The 25,243-nt window shown below is 46.4% G+C and overlaps 1 protein-coding gene across 2 annotated transcripts; it reads right to left on the bottom strand.

Moving 5' to 3' along the window:
- Window positions 1–123: 123 nt before the first annotated feature.
- NOP2 (NOP2 nucleolar protein) lies at window positions 124–22,350 on the bottom strand. 2 transcript variants are annotated; one of them, XM_083718914.1, is made up of 16 exons: window positions 22,163–22,350; window positions 19,349–19,394; window positions 18,042–18,109; window positions 16,333–16,571; window positions 14,422–14,465; window positions 11,610–11,767; window positions 10,005–10,204; window positions 7,018–7,107; window positions 6,844–6,931; window positions 6,575–6,715; window positions 4,954–5,093; window positions 4,451–4,540; window positions 2,846–2,968; window positions 2,274–2,371; window positions 2,039–2,169; window positions 124–687 (listed from the first exon to the last, which is right to left on the bottom strand). In XM_083718914.1, the coding sequence occupies exons 1-16, from the start codon at window positions 22,266–22,268 to the stop codon at window positions 365–367; spliced, it is 2,085 nt and encodes a 694-aa protein (XP_083575040.1). In that variant the 5' UTR covers window positions 22,269–22,350; the 3' UTR covers window positions 124–364. The 2 variants fall into 2 exon arrangements, with proteins under 2 accessions (XP_083575040.1, XP_083575039.1); XM_083718913.1 differs by having other exon boundaries at window positions 16,333–16,577; window positions 22,163–22,332.
- Window positions 22,351–25,243: the final 2,893 nt, after the last annotated feature.

The raw sequence follows: 25,243 nt of genomic DNA, 5'->3' as shown, positions 1-25,243 counted from the left end.
CACAATCTGCTTCCCCCACCAAAGCCCCTTCCCCCTTTAGTATTTACTTCAGCTGTAGAAAATAATGAAAATAAAAACCATACTGAGACTTGAAATAAAATCCTACACCCAACATGCCACACGACCAGGTAGAAAATCTTTTAATGACTGACAAATTCAGACAGTTTCTGCCCTCCCAAGAGGGCTAAAAGAAAATTAAATATTTTACGTCAGCCCCGGTGTGCAGAGGAGAGTGCCCGAACGCCAACCAGGCACAGGTCTTGCCAGGGCAAAGTTCCTTGGGGGGGGGGGGGAGATCTCCCTCCAGTCTCACTAGCGCTGTCTGGCAGCTGTCAGTGAAGCATCAAGCAATGCAATTTCCTCCCTATTGGTGGTTTCGGTGCACCTTGCGCTTCTTGCTGGGGGTTGGCCGAGCTTTCGCACCTCCCGGAGAGGGCCGAGCAGCCTTCAAGGGCCTGGACCGCTTCTGGAAGGAGCCTTGCCGTGAGACCAAAAACTTCTTCTGCTCATCCCCTTTCAATTCTCCTTTTGCAGGCTGCGCCTTGGCAGAAAGTCCTCGTTTTGCAGGCTGCTTCTTAACGGCCTTCGACTCAACGCCTTTCCCTGCTTTAGCCGGTGGCTCAGCTGGTGCTGCAACAGATCCCTCTTTTGCCGTTTGCACGGCTGGCTCTCTGCTCGGCTCTTCGTCTGGAAACAGAAGCAAGCGTTAGACCAAAACAATGGCAGCAACACTGGATCAGCAGGGAAAGAGAGAGCAGGGTGGGAACAAGCCAAGGACCACAAAGAAAAGGGAGAGCATTGTGTTGAACCCAAGGTTCTGGAAGCTCCGCAAATGCCATCTTGGTAGGCAAGATATCCCCCCCCCAATTAATTGTTAGGTGTTGTAGCAATTAATTGTTAGGTGTTGTATAAACATGAGCTCATCATGTTTATATTCTCTTGCTTTGCTATAAGCTAATAGGCTTGCTTTGACATTATCCTTATTTGTGGGCTTGGGGTGCTGGGCTCTGAGCCCAGAAAGGGGAACTATCTGTAAGATTTGGGTGTTTGCCACTTATGCCCTCATCGGTCCTGTATACCTGAAGAAGCATCTCCACTGCCATCGTTCTGGCCCAGACACAGAGGTCCAGCACCGAGGGCCTTCTGGTGGTTCCCTCACTGCGAGAAGTGAGGTTATAGGGAACCAGGCGGAGGGCCTTCTCGGTGGTGGCACCTGCCCTGTGGAACGCCCTCCCATCAGATGTCAAGGCAATAAGCAACTATCTTACGTTTAAAAGACATCTGAAGGCAGCCCTGTTTAGGGAAGTTTTTAATGTTTAATGCTGTATTGTGTTTTTAATATTCGGTTGGGAGCTGCCTAGAGTGGCTAGGGAAACCCAATCAGATGGGCGGGGTATAAATAATAAATGATGATGATGATCTGGTCATGTGAAGTGATGGGAAGTGACATATGCCGCTTGGTGTCTGCAGAATGTATCAGGGCTGGGCGATATCGGGTTCTCAACATTGTGATATAACAGCAGCTAAATACTGCAAAACGCTGATATAGCACAAAGTCTGGAATGTATCTCGGCTGTTCCTTCCTTCCTTCAAGAGAAACAAGCCTACGATACCAAACTAAAACACATAAAAAACCTTTATTAATTAAAAATGCTCATCCTGCAATAACATAAAAAGGATACATCCTGCCCAACCAAAAGATGCAGACCGATTAAGAGCAAAAACAGGCTGCTGGGAAAATAAGAACGTCTTCCGCAAGCACCATCACTCACTGTTCACGTTTTTTTCTCTCTGTTCCAGGTTATATTTAAGAACCAAAAAGCTAAAAATATATGCTAGATGCCACAACCCCGCCGCTTCAAAACAAAAGTATTACCACTTGACTAAAGCTCAACAGGATCAGAGTGTTGCAGTGAACAGTTCAGCAAAATTGCATAACTGGCAGCCAAGAAACGGTTTCCAGGACACAGAATTTTGGGAGCGTCTGTTTGGCAAGAAAACAAAGGTTGCTGATGAGGCAAACCCTCCAGCCCATTACCTTTTGGAGGCTTGGGAATGGCGTTGGAGAACTTCTTCAGCTTGGCGACAAAGAAGCCGTCCATGTTGTGGGTGTGAGGGTAGAAGCGGCGAGTGGATTTCAAGGTAGGGTGGAAACGGCGCTCCCTAAACCTGAGTGTCAAGGGGAACACAAAGATTGCACGTTGTGAGTTGCCGAGAGCAATGAGAATCATGAGCTGCTCTTGCATTCCAGCTTTAGGATTAGAGAGACACACCTGGTAAATCCTTCCTTGCCAAAGTCCAGGCCTGTCGGCACCAGGCGGACATTGCGTTTCTTCAGGGCGTAATCAACCACCCACTCGTTTTCCTCCACCTGTCAAACACAGACAATGGACGGTCAGATTCCTTAAAAATGTAAAGGTAAAGGACCCCTGGACAGTTAAGTCCAGTCAAAGGAGACTATGGGGTTGTGGAGCTCATCTCGCTTTCAGGCCGAGGGAGCCGGCGTTTGTCCACAGACAGCTTTCCGGGTCATGAGTCCAGCATGACTAAACTGCTTCTGGCGCAACAGGACACCGTGACAGAAACGCCATTTACCTTCCCGCCTAAGTGGTACCTATTTATCTACTTGCACTGGCGTGCTTTTGAACTGCTAGGCGGGCAGGAGCTGGGACAGAGCAAAGGGCACTCAGTTGCAGGGATTCGAACATTCAACTTTCTGATTAGCAAGCCCAAGAGGCTCAGGGGTTTAGACGACAGCGCCACCCGCGTCCTTAAAGCTTCCTACTGGGAAGGGGTGTTCCATTGCCTGGGGCAGCGAAGACTAAACAGGGGAAAGAAGACTCACCATGACTGAACACGTACAATACACGATGTAGCCCCCGGTTTCTGAGGCGGCATTAACTGAGTCAATAGCGCTGAGCAGCAGTTCCTTCTGCAGGTGGGCGCAGCGCAAAATGTCCTTCTCATCCTGAAGGAACAAGGCAGACACACATGAAATGTTCGTGGAGGAGCACTTTGTTTATACCAGGGATGGGGAATCTGCGGCTCTCCAATGCACCTAGAGGGACACCCACTTCTCACCATTGGTTTACATTTCCCAACAGCCCTTGAAGAAACCTCCTCCCACTTGTAGGTGGCGCTGAGATGCTAAGGATGAGACACGGCTTGCTGAATGCAACCCAGCAAATTCATGGCAGAGGTGAGATTAGAAGGCACTTTCTGTCACTACTTAATCCAGAGTTTGGGGAGGGGCCTCAAGAGCCAAAACTCTTGCTTGGCATGCAGAATGCTTCAGAGGGTTCAGGCCCTGGCATCACCAGCTGGAAGGATCTGAGTCAGCAGGCCTCAGGCCTAGGAGAGCCTTTGGCAAAGACCACACCAACGCTGTGATTGGGTATAAGCGTCTTCTTGTGTCATTACGACGTACATCTTGAGTTCTTTCAAAAACTATTAGGTTTAAGCCACCTGGATCCTGGCAATTGGTTAAGTTTTAAGAATATGCCCATTAGCCCTAAAACTGCATTCTGTTTGACTTCGTTCTTCAGGTTCACCTCCCCACAAAACTGGTTCAGGTGTGGCAACTGCCAAGCATCTTTTGAAGTGCAGGCAGGCAGAAATAAACAATTCAGCTTCTCTGTAAGCTCCCTCATCTCGTGCTATAATCCTTTCACTTAGCTATACAATGGTCAAACTGTTCGCTGCCTGCCTGGTTGTCACCGTAACATTTGTTTCGCCAGAGCTTGTGCTTAATTTCATTCTCGTTTGGGCCACACTGCCATCCTTTTAAAAACGAAGGCCTTCTTGCCTCTTTTTTGCTTCCTTGACTTTATTCATCAAGCACGCTGGCATCCTCTTGCACTTCTTGTACCTTTAGTAACCTCTCTCACTTCCCCCCAAATATCCTCAAAGAGGTTTTGGTAAGAAATAAAATGAAGCAGATGTGCAGCTCCAAGTCCCTCTTTTTCTGCACACAGATGAAGACCCTGTTAGAATTCCTGCTCCGTGATTGCAGTCATGGGATTGTTGTCTATCACATGATGGTATATGTTTTGACTCCACAGAGTGGGAAGTGACGGAGACAGGATGTTTGTTACTGTGTTCCATGAAGTAGGTCTATTGTCCTTTGTTCTTTCTCTTTGCTGTCTGATGTCAGAGAGAGAGGGAGCCATGTTGCAGTGCTCCGTGTGCGTTTATATGTAAATAAAGTAGATTAGCCAAAATGCTGAGTTGCTGAGGTCTGTCACGCAAGCTAAGTGTGCCAATGTTTGTTGGCATTGGTCGCTGTGATGTTCAGGCAGAAGAAAGCTTTTGAAGCTCCCGAACGATCGACCAGGAGGGAAGGAACATGCCAGTTGGTCATGTGTCTCTGCCAGGGTCCTACTCGAGTGTAGGACGAGCTCCTGACAGACCCCTCCCAATGCCCCACTGCAGCGATTAAGGCCCAACTCACCTTATTGGTTTTAACTGTGGGGTCTTTTGCAATAACACCCGTTCCACTGCATGGAGCATCAAGCAGGACCCTGTCGAAGCCACCTAGTACCTTGGGAAAGAAAAATGCATTCAGGAGGATGTTTCTCCCTCAGTTCTACATGGTCTCTCCCTCTCTTGGGCTGGCCGCCTGGACACCAAATGGGTATCTTAAAACCTTCCAGGTCAGCAGAAGAAACAACAGTGGCAACTGTCCCTGCCCATCCCCATCACTCGGGGATTCCTTCTCCGCCCAGCACAGAAAGGAGGTGGCAGACAACTCAACTTGAGGGACTGTCACTCTTGCCTTGTCTCCGTCTGCAGTGGTGGAATCCTGCCCCAAGTTTCAAGACAGCATCTGTACCCGCTTCCTCACAAAGTGGACCTTCCCCGCCAGGAATCCACTGGGTCAAGAAAGGTCAGAGCCGTCAAAAAACATAACAAAACCCAATACCCTCAACCCACCTCCTGCGCAACCGTATATACCTTGGGGAACTGGCGCCCGTCACAGTTGCTCACAACAGCGTTTGTGACTCCCAAGCGGTGCAAATTGCCCACCACACTGCGCAGACGCTCGGCATTGCTGTCATTGGCCAGGATCACACCCGTGTTCTTCATCAGCTGGGCTGCCAAAGCAGGACGCAAATGGGTTAGCGCTTGCAAAGAAATAGCAGGTCTCCCTCCAGCCCTGATCATTAGAGACTTAAAATTTCTCCCAGACATCTTGTCCTTGAGGCTCTCTCTCCTTAGGCAGCTCTGTACCTATCAAAGTCTGGGCTTACATGTGGATTTTCTGGGTACCCCTCCACTAGGAGGACAGGCAAGGTCTTTGGAGAATGACTCACTTGAGCGCTAAGAATGGGAGGCAACTTCTGCTCCCTCCCTTATTTCAATCTCTTACCCTAAGCTAGATGGTCAGCTGAAAAAGGAATATGAACTGCACCCCACAAACAGCTAAATTCCCAAATCGACAACTCAGGAAAACAAGAAGCAAGGCAAATTGCGGGCCCCTGTAGAAGAGTCTGCAGATAAGCTCAAAATTGTCAAATGAGCCATACTTGTCATCTCCCAGTGACCCAAAAACACAGCAAAGGTGAGCAGGTGGGATTAGTTTCTCCAAAAACACAGGTCAACTTGCAGGAGGTTTCTCTTGGGACGCAGCCATGGCATCAGACATCAGCACAAGAAGAGGAGGAGGAGGAGTTTGGATTTGATATCCTGCTTTATCACTAAGCGAAGGAGTCTCAAAGCGGCTCACATTCTCCTTTCCCTTCCTCCCCCACAACAAACACTCTGTGAGGTGAGTGGGGCTGAGAGATTTCAAAGAAGTGTGACTGGCCCAAGGCCACCCAGCAGCTGCATGTGGAGGAGCAGGGAAGCGAACCCGGTTCCCCAGATTACGAGTCCACCGCTCTTAACCACTACACCAGACTGGCTCTCTCTCTTAGGACTTAGTATTTATTTATTTATTAAATTTGTATACCGCCCCACTTTTGTAGATCTCAAGGTGGTTCACAAAAAAAAGACAATATAAAAAAGACAAAAATATATAATAAAAAATAAGAACAAAACCAAAACCAATAGCGCCCCCCCTTCCCACAACACATTTAAAAGGACATCGGATGCCAGTCAGCCCAAGGCCTGGTTGAAAAGGAACAATTTTGCCTGGTGCTTAAAGATGTATGAAGGCACCAGGCAAGACTTCCTGGGGAAAGCATGTCACAAATGGGGAGCGCTGCAGAAAAGGCCCGTCCTTGTGTCGCCACCACCAGGACCTCTCGTGGAGGAAGCAAATGAAGAAGAGTCACAGAGGATGATCTCAGGGTCCGATATAGCCCTGGTGCATATATTTAGAAATAGATTACCTCTCCTCTCAGTGGAAAAATATTGGTGGGGGGCTCCCAAAGAGCCCAGTTGAGGTTCTGCTGTGTTGTGACCTAGTTTCCCCCAAGCCCAGGCTCCAGCTGAAGTTTCCTTCAGCGAGACGGCGTCTTAGCCGGCAGTGAAGAGCAGCACTCTTGTGCTTTGTGGTCCATCGGGAGCCAACAAGATGGCAGTACAGACCCCTCTCCACCCTCTTGGTCCAGTCCCAACCCTCCACCAGTACCTATGTAGCTGGTCTTGCCTCCTGGGGCGCAGCACATGTCCAAGACACGCTCGTTCTCCTGGGGGGCCAGAGCCATGACGGGGAGAAGGCTGCATGCTCCTTGCAGCATGTACTGGCCAGCCAAGTATTCTGGGGTGGCACCTGGTAGTGAAGGGAGAAGAAGCAAAGCCATGAGAAACCAGCTGCTGAGAAATGTGGCGGTGTTATTGTTTTTTTGGAGGGATGTGTGTGTGTGTGTGAAGAGAAAGATAATACAGCCTTCTACTCACCTATAGGCACAGAGGAGTCGTACACAACAAGACCGGTTTTGGACCACTTTCCTAACGGGTCAAGATTCACCCCACGGTTTATCAGAGCCTGTGGGATGAAGGGGAAAGAAGCAGAGTGAGGTTTTGTCAACCAGGGTTCACCTGAGGGTGGGGGGCTCTCCGCCAGCTACACACCTGAGCCAGGTCGCGCCGTCGTGTCTTCAGCGTGTTGGTGCGAAGGGTCACGGGCCGAGGAACCTCGTTGGACTCCAAGAAATCAACCAGCTAAATGTGGGGAGGGGTGAAGAGAGAAAGACCAAAACAAGGCATGAGAGCTACCTATGAGCAGTCGTATTCTGAGAGTGGCTAACCAGAGGCCTGTGAGAAAAATCCCACAAGTAGGACAGGCGTGAAACACCATTCTCTCCGATGTGCTCCCCAGGGATTGGTACTGCTGCCACTGGCTTTGGAAGTTCCATCAAACCATTGTGACTAGCAGCCACCAATAGACCTATTTATTCTCCATAAATCGGTATTAAAAAAGAAAGAAAGTTAAGAGAGTGGCTGTCACCACATCTTGAGGCAATGAATTCCATAGAGTTGTGTGTGGGGAAATATTTCTTTTTTAAAAAAAATAATAATTTTTATTTCTTTGGTCTGTCTTACATCACCTGCCAACTAAGCCCTATTGCCTGAGAAGGCAGGTCAATAAAAGTGAAAAGATGTACAGTGGTACCTCGGGTTAAGAACTTAATTCGTTCCGGAGATCCGTACTTAACCCGAAACTGTTCTTAACCTGAAGCACCACTTTAGCTAATGGGGCCTCCTGCTGCTGCCATGCCGCAAGAGAACGATTTCTGTTCTCATCCTGAAGCAAAGTTCTTATGTTAGCGGAGTCTGTAACCTGAAGCATATGTAACCCGAGGTACCACTGTACAGTGTTCTGTTTTAGTGGTTAGGGTGTTGGAGACCAGGGTTCAAATCTCTTACTTAGCCATGAAGCTAACAAAGCTCACTGGGTGATTTGGGACTAGTCACTGCCTCTCGGCCTGAACTTCTCCTCGCAGGTCTGTTGTGAGGATGAAATGGGATGAACCTTGAGCTCCTTCGAGGGAAGGTAGGATATACAGTGGTACCTCTGGTTACAAACTTAATTCGTTCCGGAGGTCTGTCCTTAACCTGAAACTGTTCTTAACCTGAGGTTAATAGGGCCTCCCGCTGCCACCATCGCGCGATTTCTGTTCTCATCCTGGGGCAAAGTTCTTAATGCGAGGTCCTACTTCCGGGTTAGCTGAGTCTGTAACCTGAAGTGTTTGTAACCTGAGGTACCACTGTAAATGTAACAGCACCACCTCATTCTACAAACATATTGTCCCAAGGGCTCAAATAAGGCTTCTGAAAACTTTTGGCTCACCAGTAGCAAAACAATGGTGCAAGAGTCACAAGATGATGGCCGATGAAGAGAATGTCTGGCATAATCACTTGGCAGTTACTGACATAATTTTCTAATCCATTTTTGGAAATGGCTGAATTATTTGTCACAGCTTTTCCCTTGAGGTAATGAGTTCTACAGCTCATCTTTTTTCAAGCTGCAGCGGTAAAAAGGTAAAGGTAAAGGTACCCCTGCCCGTACGGGCCAGTCTTGACAGACTCTGGGGTTGTGCGCCCATCTCACTTAAGAGGCCGGGGGTCACGTGGCCAGCGTGACAAAGCTGCATCTGGCGAGCCAGAGCTGCACACGGAAACGCCGTTTACCTTCCCGCCAGTAAGCGGTCCCTATTTATCTACTTGCACCCGGAGGTGCTTTCGAACTGCTAGGTTGGCAGGCGCTGGGACCGAGCAACGGGAGCGCACCCTGCTGCGGGGATTCGAACCACCGACCTTTTGATCGGCAAGTCCTAGGCGCTGAGGCTTTAACCCACAGCGCCACCCGCGTCCCTAAGCTGCAGCGGTACCTCTGGTTAAGTACTTAATTTGTTCCAGAGGTCCGTTCTTAACCTGAAACTGTTCTTAACCCAAGGTACCACTTTAGCTAATGGGGCCTCCTGCTGCCGCTGCGCTGCTGCTGCATGATTTGTGTTCTTAACCTGAAGCACTATTTCTGGGTTAGCGGAGTTTGTAACCTGAAGCATCTGTAACCTGAAGTGTATGTAAGCTGAGGTACCACTGTACATTATTTACTCTAGAGGTATTGTGATTCAGCCTCCCCCCTCCCCACTTTCAGGCAAATCCTGATGCCTCTAAGTGAAGGTGGCTTTTACTTTTATATCTGCTCCTCCCCACTTCCACAGGCCTCTCAAAAGTTGTTTTAGCCATCTCCTGTAGTTTCTTCTCTTTTCACGCTCTCAAAATTATTTTTACTCATCTCCTGTAGTTTCTTCTCCCATTCTCCTTTCACACTCAACTTGTACCTTATTCCCCTACCCACAAACTGCCAGTCAGTGGACCTTGGAGGTTTTAGTTAGTTAATTAGTTTGAAGAAGAAAAAAAGATCCCGCAAGCTTTATGTCTTCTCAGCAGTGAATGCAGCCTTCAGACAGTGGAACAGCCATGAGAATGTTTCGAAGCTACTTGCCTAAACAATTCAGCCTTGCCATCAAGGATCAAATTCAGGTGTCGTGCTGCTTAACCACAATTCAGTGCAACCTTCCCTGACCTGGCCCCCCATCACTCTGACCATTGGGCCATGCTGCCTTGGGTCTGGAAGAAGCTGGAACCCAACAACATGTGGGCTCCAAAACTGGGTTATCCCCAGAAAGAAATTAAAGGTAAAGGTAAAGGGACCCCTGACCACTAGGTCCAGTCATGACCGACTCTGGGGTTGCGGCGCTCATCTCGCTTTATTGGCCGAGGGAGCTGGCGTACAGCTTCCGGGTCATGTGGCCAGCATGACTAAGCCGCTTCTGGCGAACCAGAGCAGCACATGGAAACACCGTTTACCTTCCCGCCAGAGTGGTACCTATTTATCTACTTGCACTTTGATGTGCTTTCAAACTGCTAGGTTGACAGGAGCAGGGACCGAGCAACGGGAGCTCACCCCGTCATTGCGGGGATTCGAACCGCCGACCTTCTGATCGGCAAGTCCTAGGCTCTGTGGTTTAACCCACAGGAGTGCCACCCACATCCCTAGAAAGAAATTATCCAGGCAGAAAACTGGTTAGGATAACAATAATGGAAAGTACCTCGGAAAGTGGGAAAAGCTCCATTAACTTCTCGATCAGGAAGTCGCTGTAAGAGTAGTAAGCAGCAAGGTCCCGGCGCAGAAGGGCGAGATATTCCTGCCGCGAGTGCCCCTCCTCTCGCTTCGCACTGAAATCCTGAAGCACCTCTATGTTGTCCTTTATGCGCTGGTGAATGAGCTGCAGGTCAGGGGGCTGCGCAGGTGATCAGGATGTTAAGAAGAAACAGTAGAGGCAGGGATTGAGGCCTGGTCCCACGTCAGACCACCCAGGGGGCCCACCTGATTTTTGATTTGATGATTTAACTTCCAGATTGCTTAATAGATTTAAAAACATCTCCAAGCAGTGTACCATAAAGAAGCAGAAACAGACAACTTAAGGCAAGATATTACAAAAACAAACTGTTAGATACAGAAATGCTACATTTACACAGTACTGATCCCATACTGTATATTCTGGAGTGGAAAAGTTGATCCTCGCAACACTTTGGAGCAGCTAAGAATTCAAGGACCTGCACACATGTTGGCATCCCTTGAAACAGCCCTGTAAAAGCAAGCCGGAATTACCGTATTTTTTGCTCTGTAAGACTTACTTTTTCCTTCCTAAAAAGTAAGGGGAAATGTGTGTGCGTCTTATGGAGCGAATGCAGGCTGCACAGCTATCCCAGAAGCCAGAACAGCAGGAGGGATTGCTGCTTTCACTGCGTAGCGATCCCTCTTCCTGTTCTGGCTTCTGAGATTCAGAATATTTTTTTTCTCTTGTTTTCCTCCTCCAAAATCTAGGTGCGTCTTGTGGTCTGGTGCGTCTTAGAGCAAAAAATACGGTACCACTCCGTTACTAGAAGGCGCTAGATATGTGAACCAGGAGATCCCCCAGCTCCCAGACACTCATTCCCATTACAATGTGGGTGCTTAGCTTGCAATGTGGGGCCTTTAATTTTAAAACCCCCAAAAAACTTGCTGCTCTCAAAGGTTTCCTGCTGTGATACCAAATGGTTTTCTGGGGGGCTGTTCTCCAAGCCTCCCACCATTCTTAATTGATCACAAAAATAAGGATTTTTTTTCTTTTACTGATTTTTCCTCACTGTGAGATTTTGATGCCGTTTTTAAAATTATTATATAGTTCGAGGTTTTATATTTTGATGTTGTTCTGTGAACTGCCCTGAGACCTCTGAGAATAGGGCGGTATAGAAATTCAATTAACAACAACAACAATAATAATAATAATAATTTATGATGCCAAGGCCCCCCACAATTTCTCCGTTAAAAAAATGTAACCGTGTTTTAAATGAGCACCCCCAAAGGGCTCCTGCTGTGGTGCCAAAAGATTTTTGCAACACCCCCTACAAGATCTGTCCTTTATTTTTTTAAAAAGATTGGCCATGCCCACTTTAACGTGTGACAACCGCTGGTTGGCGCTGGGTCAACGTGGTCTTTGGCCTGAGAAAGGTTAGCTCCCCGCTGCATTGCCAAGGAGAGGCCCAGGGGGCCAGAGAGGAAAAGGCGTGCAAGGAATCCTAAGGCGGACAGCGCAGGGCAACATGGCACATCTCCCCTCTCGCCCCAAAGACATGTAGGCGCCCCCATCTCCAACCAAGAGGAAGGATATCTTCTTTCTCTATCTCCTGCCCGCTGGGAAGCACAAAGTTCTCCTCCGTGTCCACGTTGAGCTGCAGGTCTGTGTCCTTGCTTTGCTCCTGCGCTGCCTCCCGTTTCCGTGGCGACGTCTCATCCTCACTGCCACTGTCATCGTCGCTGAAGGCCGGGCTGCATCCAAGAAAGGGAAGCATTTCAGCAGGAGATTTTTACCGCTCATCAGAGTGCATACCCCTATGCAGGGGTAGCCAATGTGGTTCAGTCTTTTATTTTACACCCCACATTTTCGCTAAGGACCTGGCCCTCCTCATTTAATCCGCACAACAACCCTGTGAGGTAGATTAGGCTGAGAGGCACTGAGCATATACTGAGTGAGGATTTGTACCCTGGCCTGCCAGGTCCTAGTCCGACACTCTCACCCAGGGGTCGGCAACTTAAGGCCCACGGGCCACAAGCGGCCCACAGGGGTTGTTTTACCGGCCACCACGCTGCCCCCAAACCGAGCCGCTCGCTCGGTGAGTCCCTGCACTGCACTAAACCAGTGCAGCACGGTGACTCGCTTCCGCGGCGCCGGAAATCGTGCCTGCGCAGGGGGCTCCGCGGCAGTGAACCAGCCCAGGCAAGCTAAGCCTTGCTGACTCCTGTCCCAAGGTGAAAGACTTCTGGGAAAAGATTTATAATGAATTGAAAAAAATGTTGAAACATACATTTATAAAGAAACCAGAGGCCTTTCTTCTTGGAATAACAGGTTTGGAATTGCCCAAGAAAGATGTTAAATTATATTTGTATGCCACAACCACTGCTCGTATTTTGTTAGCTAAAAAGTGAGAAAACCCAAGAATTACTAACAATAGAAGAATGGCAGATGGATTTTTCAGAGCTAGCCAACCTAACCAGAAGAGTCCGCGACCAGAAGGAGGAGGAGTATCAGGAAGAGTGGATTAAATTTAATGATTACTTAAATTTGTTAAGTTAAATTAACTGAAAACAGCTTGCAGATACTTAATTGGCTTAGGATTTTATTTATGTTAAGTGATGAATTAATATGTTTAATTTCATAATGTGAAGATCTAAGGATGTTAATGTTTAAGTTAAATTTTATAAGAACTGTGATTTGGAAAACCGTTAAAAGGGCATGCAATGAAATTCAACCAAGGGGAAGCAAGGAAGTCACTTAACAATGTTAATAAGTGTAATTTTCAACAAGGCTATGGTTTATGTTTGTTTGTCTATAATGTTGTGAAAACCAATAAAAAAAATTTGGGGAAAAAAGCCTTGCCGACTCCTGCTCTAACCGCTACCAGTGTTGAAAATTAGGCAGGCGCCAGTCCAATTGCAACCACGTGGAGATCTCTGGATCCCGTGTTGGCGACTGACATCTCCATCCAAGCTGGTCCCTCTAGCTTTCTTAAGCAAGAATGCAGAAGAGGTTACTTATTTATGTCCCACTGTCTTCTCCAAGGAGTACATGGTTCTCCCCGCTCATCAGTTAATTTCTACAAGAACCCTGTCAGGTAGGTTAAGAGGCTGTGACTGGCTCCAAGGTCACCCAGCCAGCTTCAGACTGAGTGGGGACTGGAACCATGATCTTCCAGGTCCTAGTTCGATACTCTAAACCAGGGGTCAGCAAACTTTTTCAGCAGGGGGCCGGGTCACTGTCCCTCAGACCTTGTGGGGGGCCGGAATATATTTTGAAGAAAACAATGAACGAATTCCTATGCCCCACAAATAATCCAGAGATGCATTTTAAATAAAAGCACACATTCTACTCATGTGAAAACACCAGGCAGGCCACACAAATAACCCAGAGATGCATTTTAAATAAAACAACACATTCTACTCATGTAAAAACACGCTGATTCCCAGACCGTCCGCAGGCTGGATTTAGAAGGTGAATGGGCCGGATCCGGCCCCCAGGCCTTAGTTTGCCTACCCCTGTTCTAACCACTACACCATACTGGGTTCCTAGTTACTTCTGAACTACGGGGCAGCTCTATAAATTAAGTAGGTAAATAAATATGGGATAGCAAAATATCATTTGGAGAAGGATCTGAAATACTTTTCTTGAAGCTTGAGTTAGTTTTATTTGATATAACCATGTGGGTGGTGCTGTGGGTTAAACCACAGAGCATAGGATTTGCCGATCAGAAGGTCGGCGGTTCGAATCCCCGCAAGGGGGTGAGCTCCCGTTGTTCGGTCCCTGCTCCTGCCAACCTAGCAGTTCAAAAGCACGTCAAAGTGCAAGTAGATAAATAGGTACCGTTCCGGCGGGAAGGTAAATGGCGTTTCCGTGCGCTGCTCTGGTTCACCAGAAGCGGCTTAGTCATGCTGGCCACATGACCCGGAAGCTGTACGCCGGCTCCCTTGGCCAGTAAAGCAAGATGAGCGCTGCAACCCCAGAGTTGGCCATGACTGGACCTAGTTGTCAGGGGTCCCTTTACCTTTTACCTAATGTGTTGTAAACCGTTTTGAGATTTGTTTTTGAAAATATAAAGCGATATAAAAATGGAATGAATCATCATCGTAAGTCCAATGGGGGGTGGGAATGGTGTCTAGACATTCCATTGTGGCGACTGCGGTCTAGGTTTAAGGTGTCAATTGGCATTTATAGATTATACACCTGAGTTTCTAACACTGACCACTGGACCATACTGGCCTCCATTTTGTGCCTTCCAGATATTGCTAGCCTATAACTCCCACCCTCCCTGAGCATTAGTTACATTTGCTGAGGGCTGATGGGAGTCCAATGACACGCTGGCAATTCCTGCTCTAAAAGAGTGAAGGGTTCATCAGCCCACAAAATTGAAATCTCTTGGTTTACTCACCCCTCCAGCTTCTCTTTTTGGGCAGCTTGTTCTATAGGCAAGAGCTGAGTTTAAATTAAAAAAAAAAAAAAAGACAGACACACACAAAGGAGAGAGAGAGAGAGAGAGAGAAGCAGCTTAATCAGATGTCAGATATACACCTCACACATCAAGAGGGATAACACAGATCCACAACAGGAATTGCAGAGTGGAGAAATCGACACTGTTCATTGTAAGTAGACACACGGATTGTTATCTTCCATATTCACTCATCTGTTTATACTGGTTTGTATTTGCATTTCATTTCCAATTATTTTTATTGATATTCCATAATTGTAAACAAATTGCCACCAAATTAACACAAATTAAAAAGTTGACTTCCCACCCACCCCAGGTGTCCCCTCTATTTTCCTCCCTCATTTTGCTGCTCTCCCCCCAAAAAACCCCAACTTTTCCAACTATCCTTTCAAAATACAGTGGTACCTCAGGTTAAGTACTTAATTCGTTCCGGAGGTCCGTTCTTAACCTGAAACTGTTCTTAACCTGAAGCACCACTTTAGCTAATGGTCCTCCTGCTGCCGCCACACCGCCGGAGCACAATTTCTGTTCTTATCCTGAAGCAAAGTTCTTAACCTGAAGCACTATTTCTGGGTTAGCAGAGTCTGTAACCTGAAGTGTATGTAACTTGAAGCATATGTAGCCCAAGGTACCACTGTACATTCACCCCTTCTCCCTACACATCACACATTACCAATTTCTGCTATGGCTTTTATACGTTGTTATAACCTGTCTTCAAAATAGCCAAGTAGAGTAAATCCTTTTCTACCTATCGATAATGGTCGTTCATCGGTATTCAAACATTTCCTTCTGGTACCTCTTCAGCAACACTTTGCCTGAGAAAAGCAGAACTTGCTTCCTCCCAGGCAACACACACACATTCCTCCTTAACGTGGCCTTGAACATTGCTGCCTGACATCTGGCCCCAGGAATCAACAACTCAGCCTCACTGGTGTGATGTGCAGAGGGTGAAAATGAAACCCCTAATTTTTTTTTAATAAATATATAGCATTTGTATAAATATTTTAAGAAGGATGAAGTACTGAAGATTTTTGGAGAAGCATGCTAACAAGAGATTCTCATAAGCAGAAAGGTTTTCCACTGCCTGCACTGGCAATTCTTTTCAGTCCATTATTTTATGGAAGGTGACCTTGTCTGAATTCTAGGGGCTGGGAAACACATTCACTGGCAGAGCCAGAAGCATCAATAGCTGAGGGCGATGCAAAAATCTATTTGCAGCAGAGAAGCAGCAGGTTATGGGCCAAATGACTCATTCACCTACTTGCAATGCCACAAACATCTCTGCAGTTCCAAGGGTGAGGGAAGTGGCACAATATGCACATTTCTTAGTGAAATATTTTTCCGCTTTCCTTTTTAAAGACACTTACACTCACTCTCTCTTTCGCTCTTACAATTTAGAACATTCACCTATACAACCTTAAAGTATCAATGACTTTCCTTCTTCTCTTTCTGTGGTTCATTTTACATATCATAAATCCCTGCCTATTTTATGTAAACCATTCAGTATTCCATTATTACTTCCATCAAAACTTATTTACACTGTTGAATTTGTCTTCTTGATGCCAACATTTCCAAGTGTACACAATTCCCCCCATATATTCAGTAAACATTCTCCAATCTTCTTTAAACGAATGTTCTTCTCGTTCTGTTATTCTATACGTTAGATCTGCAAGCTGCGCATATTCCATCAGTTTAAGTTACTTACCATTTATTTTTAATACCTCACAGTGGAACTGAAGATTCAGATGGGAGATTTACCAAGTCACAGCTGAGTTATTACAACGCAAACTCTTTCCCACCCAACAGTAAGAATTATTTTCACCCATTTATAATGGAAGGTTGAGGAATCCTTACCTCCTCTTCGCCATCAGAAGACAGATCTCCGTAGTCGTCCACCATCTCTTCCTCGCTTCCATCATCTCCGCCGCTCTCATCAAGTGCTTCACTGTCCTCTTCATCACTCTCTTCGGGTCTCGGTCTCTTTTTTCCTGAGGCCGAAGGAGTCAGCCAAGAAGCGTTGCCATCGCTGAAGCCACGCTGGCGGCCATCTTGTGCGGCTGCTCTTCCATTTGCGGCCTTCAACAAAGGCGTCTCTGCAGCTGCAAAGCAAGACCGAAAGGAACTATTTAGAACAGGTCTTGAAGAAAAAATGTTCTGAAGCAGCTGTAGTTGTACCTGTTCTAAAGAGTGCTTTGTACTTCGGTTTCCTGAGAAAAATCCAAGTATTTAAGGCATCTAACTCAAACCAAGTATGGAGGCACTTTAGAGAAAGGCCAGCAGGTATTGCAAAATATGAAACGCAAGATTAAAACAGCGAAGATTCAAAGACATGTGAGAACCTGAAGTCCTTAGAAAGACCCCCATTGCACAAAAATATGGCGCCATGTCTTTAAAGGAATAACCCCCCATGTTTTTTAAAACAACATTTTTGCAGAATAATAATAATAATAATAATAATAATAATAATAATAATAATAATAATTTATTATTTGTACCTCGCCCATCTGGCTGGGTTTCCCCAGCCACTCTAGGCGGCTTCCAACAAAGATTAAAAATACATTAAAATGTCACTCATTAAAAATGAATGGAAGCAAAAGATGATGTCGGCAGCTCGGTCGTGTGCCACAGCAAGCAATCCTGCCACAAGAATAAACAGCTGAGCTCAAAGATCAGGTGCACCTCCCAGAGCACAAGTTGCCATCGATCTGGTGTAAGTACTTTAAATTTGTACTTCTATCAACTAGGACTTTTGTCAGTTAATAGATGGGAGTAAGAGCAAGCTTCAACCTGTGGTTGAGAGTTTAGGGCATAAGTGCTTCTTTTTTGGGTTGAAAACAGAGCAAGATACATAAAGAACTTTTTTTTTGAGGGGGAAGAGGTGCATAATTGTGAGGGGTTTTTGTTTGTAATCTCCTGACTGTTACAGCATGTGGAATCAATAAGGAATTCTGTCTTTTTCCATCCTTTGAGACATCAGAAGCAGACAGGAGGCTGCCCTGAACTCAAAATCTTCTAGCATCTGACGAAAGTTTGCTATTAGCTATGACAGCTTGTGACACAATACATCTGCTGATTTTTAAGGTGCCTGAATTCTAGGGTTACTGCCAAATACGGACCAACACTGTTACCTTTTTGAATTATAAGAGAGAGCATCCCCAAATGCCAGCAGAGGCAGAACAGATGGAGTCTTGCACACCTTGAAAAGTTGTTCCTGAGGCTCAAAAGACCACCCATAAAAGAACAGGGTGCTGGAATTGACACCAATGTCTGCAGGGAATCACCCCCGCCGGTTTTCACAAGGAAGGAAACACTCAACCACCAACCTGAAGCTCAGGCTTCCTCAAACTCAGCCCTCCAGATGTTTTGGGACTATAACTCCCATCATCCCTAGCTAAGAGGACCAATGGTCAGGGATGATGGGAATTGTAGTCTCAAAACATCTGGAGGGCCGAGGTTGAGGAAGCCTGCTGCAGCTCCTCTTTATATCCATCTGCACTAGGCACTGAAGAGCAACAACAGCCTCTTCAAAGTGATGAAGAAAAATGAATTTGATGCCTCCTCACCTGTCTGGAGATCAGGGCCTTCTGCATCTGCCTGGGGCTTTGTGGATTTGATTCGTCTCTTTGCAGCTCTAAAATAAGACGAGAATGAGCTAAAAGCAAGCATGGCTAAGAGACCAAAATAAATCAATGTACACTAATGAAAGTTTTAGCCAAGAATTCAGTAAGAGGACGCATTTACTTTTTTCAGAATTTAAGGACACGTTTATTTTTTTTCAAGTCATTTTGGTATCATGTTTTCTAGAGGAAAAGAAAAATATATACGATAAGATGAATGTGCCTATATTTTAAAAAATGGCAGCAAGTATAATTTAGAAGATATATATTTTTTAATCCTGTTGCAATAGCAGGACTCTGTGCTGGTTCCTGCTAGCACAACTATTTAGTTCCTAAGAATATCAAATATAAAAGTAGAGTTAACCATAGCCAGACACACTACAATCAACATTAAAACACAAGGCCTGGCAATCTGTTGCCAATTACGTTTCTCCATTTCTAATTCTAACCTGGACTGCTTGAGTATAAGAATCAAATCCTTAGGATTCAACCCACATAGCCTTGTGGAAGCAAATCTACCATGAGAGCCATGCCTAAAACAAACCACACAATTACTGGCAAATCTCAAAGATGGCTTAGTAATGAGTGGCAAGCACACTAGTTTACAATGTGCATTCTAACATCATTTTCTTCAGAAAGCAGATAACATTAATAAAATCCATGTCGATAGATATTGTTCATGCAATCAGTTAATGCTGGATGTCATTAATGAATCAGTTAACACAGGAAAAAGCAAAGAATTAAAGTCTCTCTCCTTGGTGGGCAGTCATTAAACTGGGGAACATTTTTTTTTCCATTTTCTGTTGCATGAGATTTTTCCACTGTTCTTATATGTTCTTTCAATGCTGATTTCAAATCTGAAATTGATTTTTGTGTACATGCTATAGTTATATTGCCATTTACAACTTTTGCCGATACGTCATATTTACACTGGGGATAAGTGGACACATGTCATGTTCAATGCTATATAAGTCACTTACATTTATACTCATATTGTACTACTTTGGCTATGTGTTTAATAAAATATTGAATTCTTGCATTGTGAAAAACAAAGATTATGGTGAAAAGTGAAAAACACGAATTGCAAAAAAACTAGATCTTACAGAACAAAACCAACTTCAGATATGAAATCAGCATGTCGAAATTGGGTTAGAACAACTGCAGGTGTCAATGCAGCAAAAATTTTGTTCTCCTGTGTTATTTAAAAATAAGAGCAAAGTATCTTTCTGAATAAAGTCGCCTTCACTACCAACCTTCGTCGAGCATGACTAGAAAGCTTCTTTGCACTGTCAGAGGAATCTGGAGGTTGAGCAGGAGAAAAAGAACAATTAAAATTATTAGAAGGCTGATATAGCAATATAGCATGCAAGACCAAGAAAGCATCAAGGTGGCCTCCCGACTCCATTAATGTGATTTCAAATAGGACAAAATCTCAACCGGGGAGGCAGAGCTGCCAGGCCGCAATGCCATTACCCCCAGGGAGAGAGATCTCTACCTGTTGAGAGTTTTGAAACTGCCACCAACATCCAGAGAAAAGAGAAGGGGACCGGAATCTCAAAGGGCAAAGGAAGAGTCAAAGCTGCTTTTCTGCACTGATCTTCTCTCTTTACCCATTTCTCCTTGGGACGGGGCAAGAAAGGACAGCTAGCCGCTACGGTTTTCCCAGATGCAATGCCAATCCAGATTCGTGAAATAAGCTCTCAAACGGGGATGTCTGGTAACCCTAGATCTTTCCATAATACCCAAACCATGGTTTGGGACAGCCTTGTATGTAAGCCCTTCCCTGGTAGCCATGGACGACAAGGAATTGTGTGCAGCTGAGTGGGTGGATTGATGGAGAACTGCTGTGCCCCTGTGCAGAAATGTGTCAGGCAGCTGTTGTAGGAGAGATGGAGCCCTCTGTCCCTCTCCCACCAATCCTTAGCTGGCTACTAAAAATACGTGCGGTCTGCAAATCGGGTTGCAAACCAGGGTTTGATTCTGCTTGGTAAGCAAATGTAAACTATGGTTCATCTGTCTGAACAAAATAGGGAATGGTGGTTTGCCGCAAACCCTGGTTCGCAACCCACATTTGCAGACAAATGCAAACCATGGTTTGCCTGTGTGAACAAAACGAGAAGGAAATAGTGGACAACGCACAAGTGGAAGAGAGCAAGGGAGCCAAGGCTCATTCTCAGAAGACCAAACCATCGTTTGGCACAAGCAGGAAGAAGGGTTGGAGAAACGTCAGCCAGTATGTAAAGTATGTGTGTCAGTGGCAAGCTATGGAAGCTCTGTAGTCCAACCACATACAGAGGGACCACATTGGCTAGCCAGCCCTATAACACTATGTCAGAAAAGCCATGGAGGGAACATTTCAACAGAAGAGACAAGATGAATCCAGCCATCCCCCAACAAGTCGTCTTGTGAACAAAGCCTACACAAAGTCCTTTTCCAGAAGCAAAACAGGTTATAGGCTTATACATACTAAAAACAAGAGCTGCAGCTCAGAAGATGCTGAACTCAACATGAAACACCAGTTTCAATGCAAGAGTGCAAAGACCCACGGAATACCCTACAGAAACCACGCAAGTTTCAAAAATTAAAAGCATGCCTCTTATGCTACCTTTGCCTCTTACCCTGGCCTCTGACATCTGAGACGCGTGTTTTCAGGACCCACCCTATCCCTGTGAACTAGTTTAGCTGATTTTAATTCTGAATTTTACATCGCTGGGCCCTGTTTGTGAAGGGCAGGTAGCAATAACAATAACACCTTCAGATTCCTAACAACAACTCTGTTAAGTAAAACTACTATCATCCCTACTGCAGATGCGGGGGTGGAGGCAGAGCGGATTGCCAGTGGCCACCAGTGATCTTGTGAGAAAGAAGAGAGTTGAACTAGCACATGTGGAGCAATCCTAAACACTGCAACTAAGAGGCAAATTCAGAGCAAATCCAACAGGACTTGCTTGTTTTCGGTTAAGCATACATGGGGCTGCACCTTTAGCACAGTAGAGGTGGGCAGAAAACAGACTACAGCGGACGCTCAGGTTGCGAACGTGATCCGTGCGGGAGGCACATTTGCAATCCGTGCACCTGTGCATGCACGGGTCATGATTCGCCGCTTCTGCGTATGCACAAAGAGCGATTTAGCGCTTCTGCGCATGCGCCGAAACCTGGAAGTAACCCGTTCCAGTACTTCTGGGTTCAGCACAGTGCGCAACCCAAAAATCACACAACCCGAAGCGTCTGTAACCCGAGGTATGACTGTACATCCACTGCAGCAGCTAACGGAATTCCATTGCAGTGCCCTAAGGGACGTTGTCATGCGCTTAAGGAAGGCAGAACCATAAGGATTGCTTAGCTCAATTGGTTGGAGTGTGGTGATGATAATGCTGATAGTTTGAGCCCCGTGTGGGTGCACATTCCCACATTCCCACACTAAAGAGGGTTGGTTGGACAAGATCAGTACAGTGGTACCTCGGGTTAAGTACTTAATTCGTTCCGGAGGTCCATTCTTAACCTGAAACTGTTCTTAACCTGAAGCACTACTTTAGCTAATGGGGCCTCCTGCTGCCGATGGAGCACGATTTCTGTTCTCATCTTGAAGCAAAGTTCTTAACCTGAAGCACTATTTCTGGGTTAGTGGAGTCTGTAACCTGAAGCGTATGTAACCCGAGGTACCACTGTATTTCTCAAACGTGGGTCGCCAGCTGTTGTTGGACTACAACTCCCGCCATCCCTGACCGCTGGTCCTGCTTGCTGGGGTTGATGGGAGTTGTAGTCCAACAACAGCTGAAGACTCACGTTTGAGAAATCCTCGCGGACCCTACCAACTCTGAAAGTCTATGATTCTATATCATAGGATCGACGGCCCGTCGATGCGCGGCATCCTGCTCTCGCAGGGGCCGACCAGGCAGCTTAATCCCAGATCCCCCGCTATGCAGACAACAAATGCGCGCTTTCTACGCGCGATCCAAAATGCAAGCGGACTGAACACGTGCACTCTCCGATGTCGATCCACCTCGCAGGGCCGAACCCGAACCCAAAGTGTGTGGGGAGGGGGGGGGAGGGTGTCGCAATTTTACCAGGCGGCAGGAAACGAGCGAGCTCCTCCTCGGCTCCGCGCTGCTTGCGCGCCTTGCGCCCCGGGCCTCGCTTCACCTTGCGGGTCGGGTCCAGCTTGCGCCCCATGGCTTCCCTCTTCCTCGCGAGGCGATCGTGGCTTCCTGCACGTGGGCTGCCCCCTTTTCCCAGGCTCAGCCGCGCGCACTTCCTTCCTTCCGCCCCGCCGGCGGGCGCTGATTGGCCAGCCTCGCCGACCGGCTGAGCCTTTGTTTCATTCAGCAGTGGCGGCCAAGTGGGTGGGCTGAGTTTCCGCTTTCGGGAGGCGGACTTTCCCTTTCCTTCCCTCCCGCGAGGCGGAAGTGATGGCTGCCCGTGGAACCCAGGGGAGGAAAAAAAACCAGGATTTCATTTCATGACTGTTACCGGAAAAATCTGAGGGCTCCCTTGGACAAAAAGTAAAGACACCAACCAGAGTAAATTGAAGCAAATCAGCAGCCTGTAGGCTTGGTCTTTATTGAAGAAAGACTGTCGCGACAGGGTGCTCCCCTCACTTGCAGGTGAGAGGAAAGACCCAGAAAAATGGTGTGCAAGGTCTTATAAAAACTTTTGGAATTCCCATCCTGTAAGTCAAGCCCACCCCCAGAAACATCATGCATACATTACAGAAAGGAGGGGTTGGGGGGGGGGTGGTAACCTGAGTGTCCTGTCACCTGGCTGGTTCCCTTCTCTCCCCCTCCCCATGAGTCGCTTCCAGGAGACAAAGGGGAGTTGGCAGTTTCCTGCCCCCAGAGGGAAGATCTGATCATTGTCCTTTGTTTCAGTCCATGCTGAATCCACTCCCATATGCAAGTTCTTTGTGATCTTGATTGTCTTCTGTCTAGGACCATCAGGGTTGGCATAGCAACTGGGCAGGGTTCCTGTGGATGTGCTGGGATGGTGAAGGGATTATGGCTGGCCTGTATCAAACCTTCCCCATTTTGTAGTCCTTCCTTCATGGAGTAAAATAAAAGTGGAACAGTGCAAATCTGATGTATGGTTGATTTTTCTATGAATTTATAACAGAAGTGTAGCATATGTAGTGTGTGTGTGTGTGTGTGTGTGTGTGTGTGAAGTTTGTACAAACTGAATGATGGGGGGGGGGTTTCCTGCTACAATGACGTTGATTTGTTACTGGGGGCAGCAGCGCCGTAACACCCGCCCCTTCTTAATTCTTATATTTTTTTTGCCAAATGCCTTAAACTGAATGCACAAAAGTTAAATGTGTATCAGTTGCGGGCTTACTGTACTTTGACTCCTGTCGCAAACTGAAAGGTGTTAAGTATAAGGGATTTAAGTGGTAAATCAAACCTTATTACTGCATCAGATATGCAATTTTATTCGCTGGCCATATTGGAGGACTGTCCTAAGTCACTGGGCTGCATTGGCTTGCAGGCAAATTTGAAAGCTCCATATTAAAAATTAAGCAAAACCACTTTTTGACACGGATTTAAGACCCACTGGGTTGGAAAGCGTGGGAACCTTTGCTACTCACATTTCTTGCTGGGTTGTAAGTTACTACACAATCACAGCTCCAGTAAAATCCTGGCTTTTTACAGCTGATTTCAGTGGGCAGCCCTTCCTTGCTGTCCCTTCACCCCATAAGAAAGTTTGTGACTGAAACTGGCAGTTGAAGAAATGCACTTCTGTCCCCCTTGATCTACAATCTAGGCAGCTGAGCAGCTTGCTGTTGTCCCCATAGATCATGGGTAGGCAAACTAAGGCCCAGGGGCCGGATCCGGCCCAATCACCTTCTAAATCCAGCCCGTGGACGGTCCCGGAATCGGCATGTTTTTACATGAGTAGAATGTGTGCTTTAATTTAAAATGCATCTCTGGGTTATTTGTGGGGCATAGGAATTCATCCCCTCCCCAAATTTAGTCCAGCCCCCAAAGTCCGAGGGACAGTGGACCCAGCCCCCTGCTGAAAAGGTTTGCTGACCTCTGCTATAGATGGAGTGAACCCAGAATAGGGGATTTTGTCTGGAAACGACCACCAGTCCTGACTTTCGTTTCCTCAAAAGCAGGACCGGCCCAGGACATTTTGGCAACGGAGGTGAACCACAAAATAGTGCCACCCTCCCCACCAGGGAAGAAGGTTGAGTGAAGAGCTACATGGAACAAGGGGGAAATAAAAGATCTACATCAGGATCTGCTGCCCGTGTGGAACCTGCTACCTGAGCTGGTCACCTTACCTTGTCTCATGGGTGAGCTGTTCCTGCTCAAGAGTGTCCAGTCCCTGTCTGTATTCAGATTTTGCTGCAAAAATTGTATCCTTAATGAAGGATCTAGTTAGGTTTGCCAACTTCATCATTTACTGGTGTGCTATATTCGCCTCTGCTGATCCTGGAATGCTTTCTAGTACAAGCAGATGGCCTTGAACTGTGGGAGGGGGCTGTTCTACTGCCCCCCCTTTTTGTATGTGTAGAGGCAGACCTCCACATTCCAGGAGCATCAATTATTTTCTTGCAAGTTGCAGATTTGCATTTAACTTGTAGCCCATACCAAGCATTATACGTGCATGACAACAAAATAGGTCGTAGGCAGTTCAATAACTTAATATATGTTTGGTAATGTAGACTTAATGTATAGGGGCTGTTTGTAATTTGCTTGGAATTCAGCCATCCCATCAAGTTCAGATTTGATAGATGTCAGTTACAGGCTGCCTCAATGTCATGGTCCACCTAGGAATATTCAGATATTAAACATTAGGCTAAATTTATCTTTAATTTGTTACTACTACATCTTATGTAGGCTATGCTTTAGGTTATGAAGTAGGCATATCTTAACATTCTGATTTCCATTTCTGATTAGTCTTTCATGCTATGTTGGGATAGGGCAAGACCATGTATCAAAATATATTTTGATGAGACCTTTTGGGAGGGGGCTCAACACCAGTCAAACTGCAGGGTCATCTGTAAGTACTTGGACCAGTCTGGGATTTGCTTTGCTCACTTTAAAGCTATAAAAATTACATCGCTCCTGGCTGCTTGTATGAGTAGGCTCTCCTGGCAGAAAGTGAATTGAAATGTAGAAGAAAACCCCACAGCTCCCAAATACTTTGAC

The sequence above is a fragment of the Podarcis gaigeae genome (genome assembly GCF_964106915.1).
Source record: "Podarcis gaigeae genome assembly, chromosome: 17".
Classification (NCBI taxonomy): Eukaryota; Metazoa; Chordata; class Lepidosauria; order Squamata; family Lacertidae; genus Podarcis; species Podarcis gaigeae.
Note: the sequence above shows the minus strand (reverse complement) of the source record. Positions and strands in the feature narration are given on the sequence as shown.

Excerpts from the sequence above, each read along its gene's own strand:
- NOP2 (XM_083718913.1), bottom strand. The coding sequence starts at position 22,268 with ATGGGGCGCAAGCTGGACCCGACCCGCAAGGTGAAGCGAGGCCCGGGG. Across the intron at positions 6,716-6,843 it reads CGACTCCTCTGTGCCTATAG|GTGCCACCCCAGAATACTTG; the intron begins GTGAGTAGAAGG and ends CTTCACTACCAG. Across the intron at positions 5,094-6,574 it reads AGGCAAGACCAGCTACATAG|CCCAGCTGATGAAGAACACG; the intron begins GTACTGGTGGAG and ends CTGCTTTGGCAG.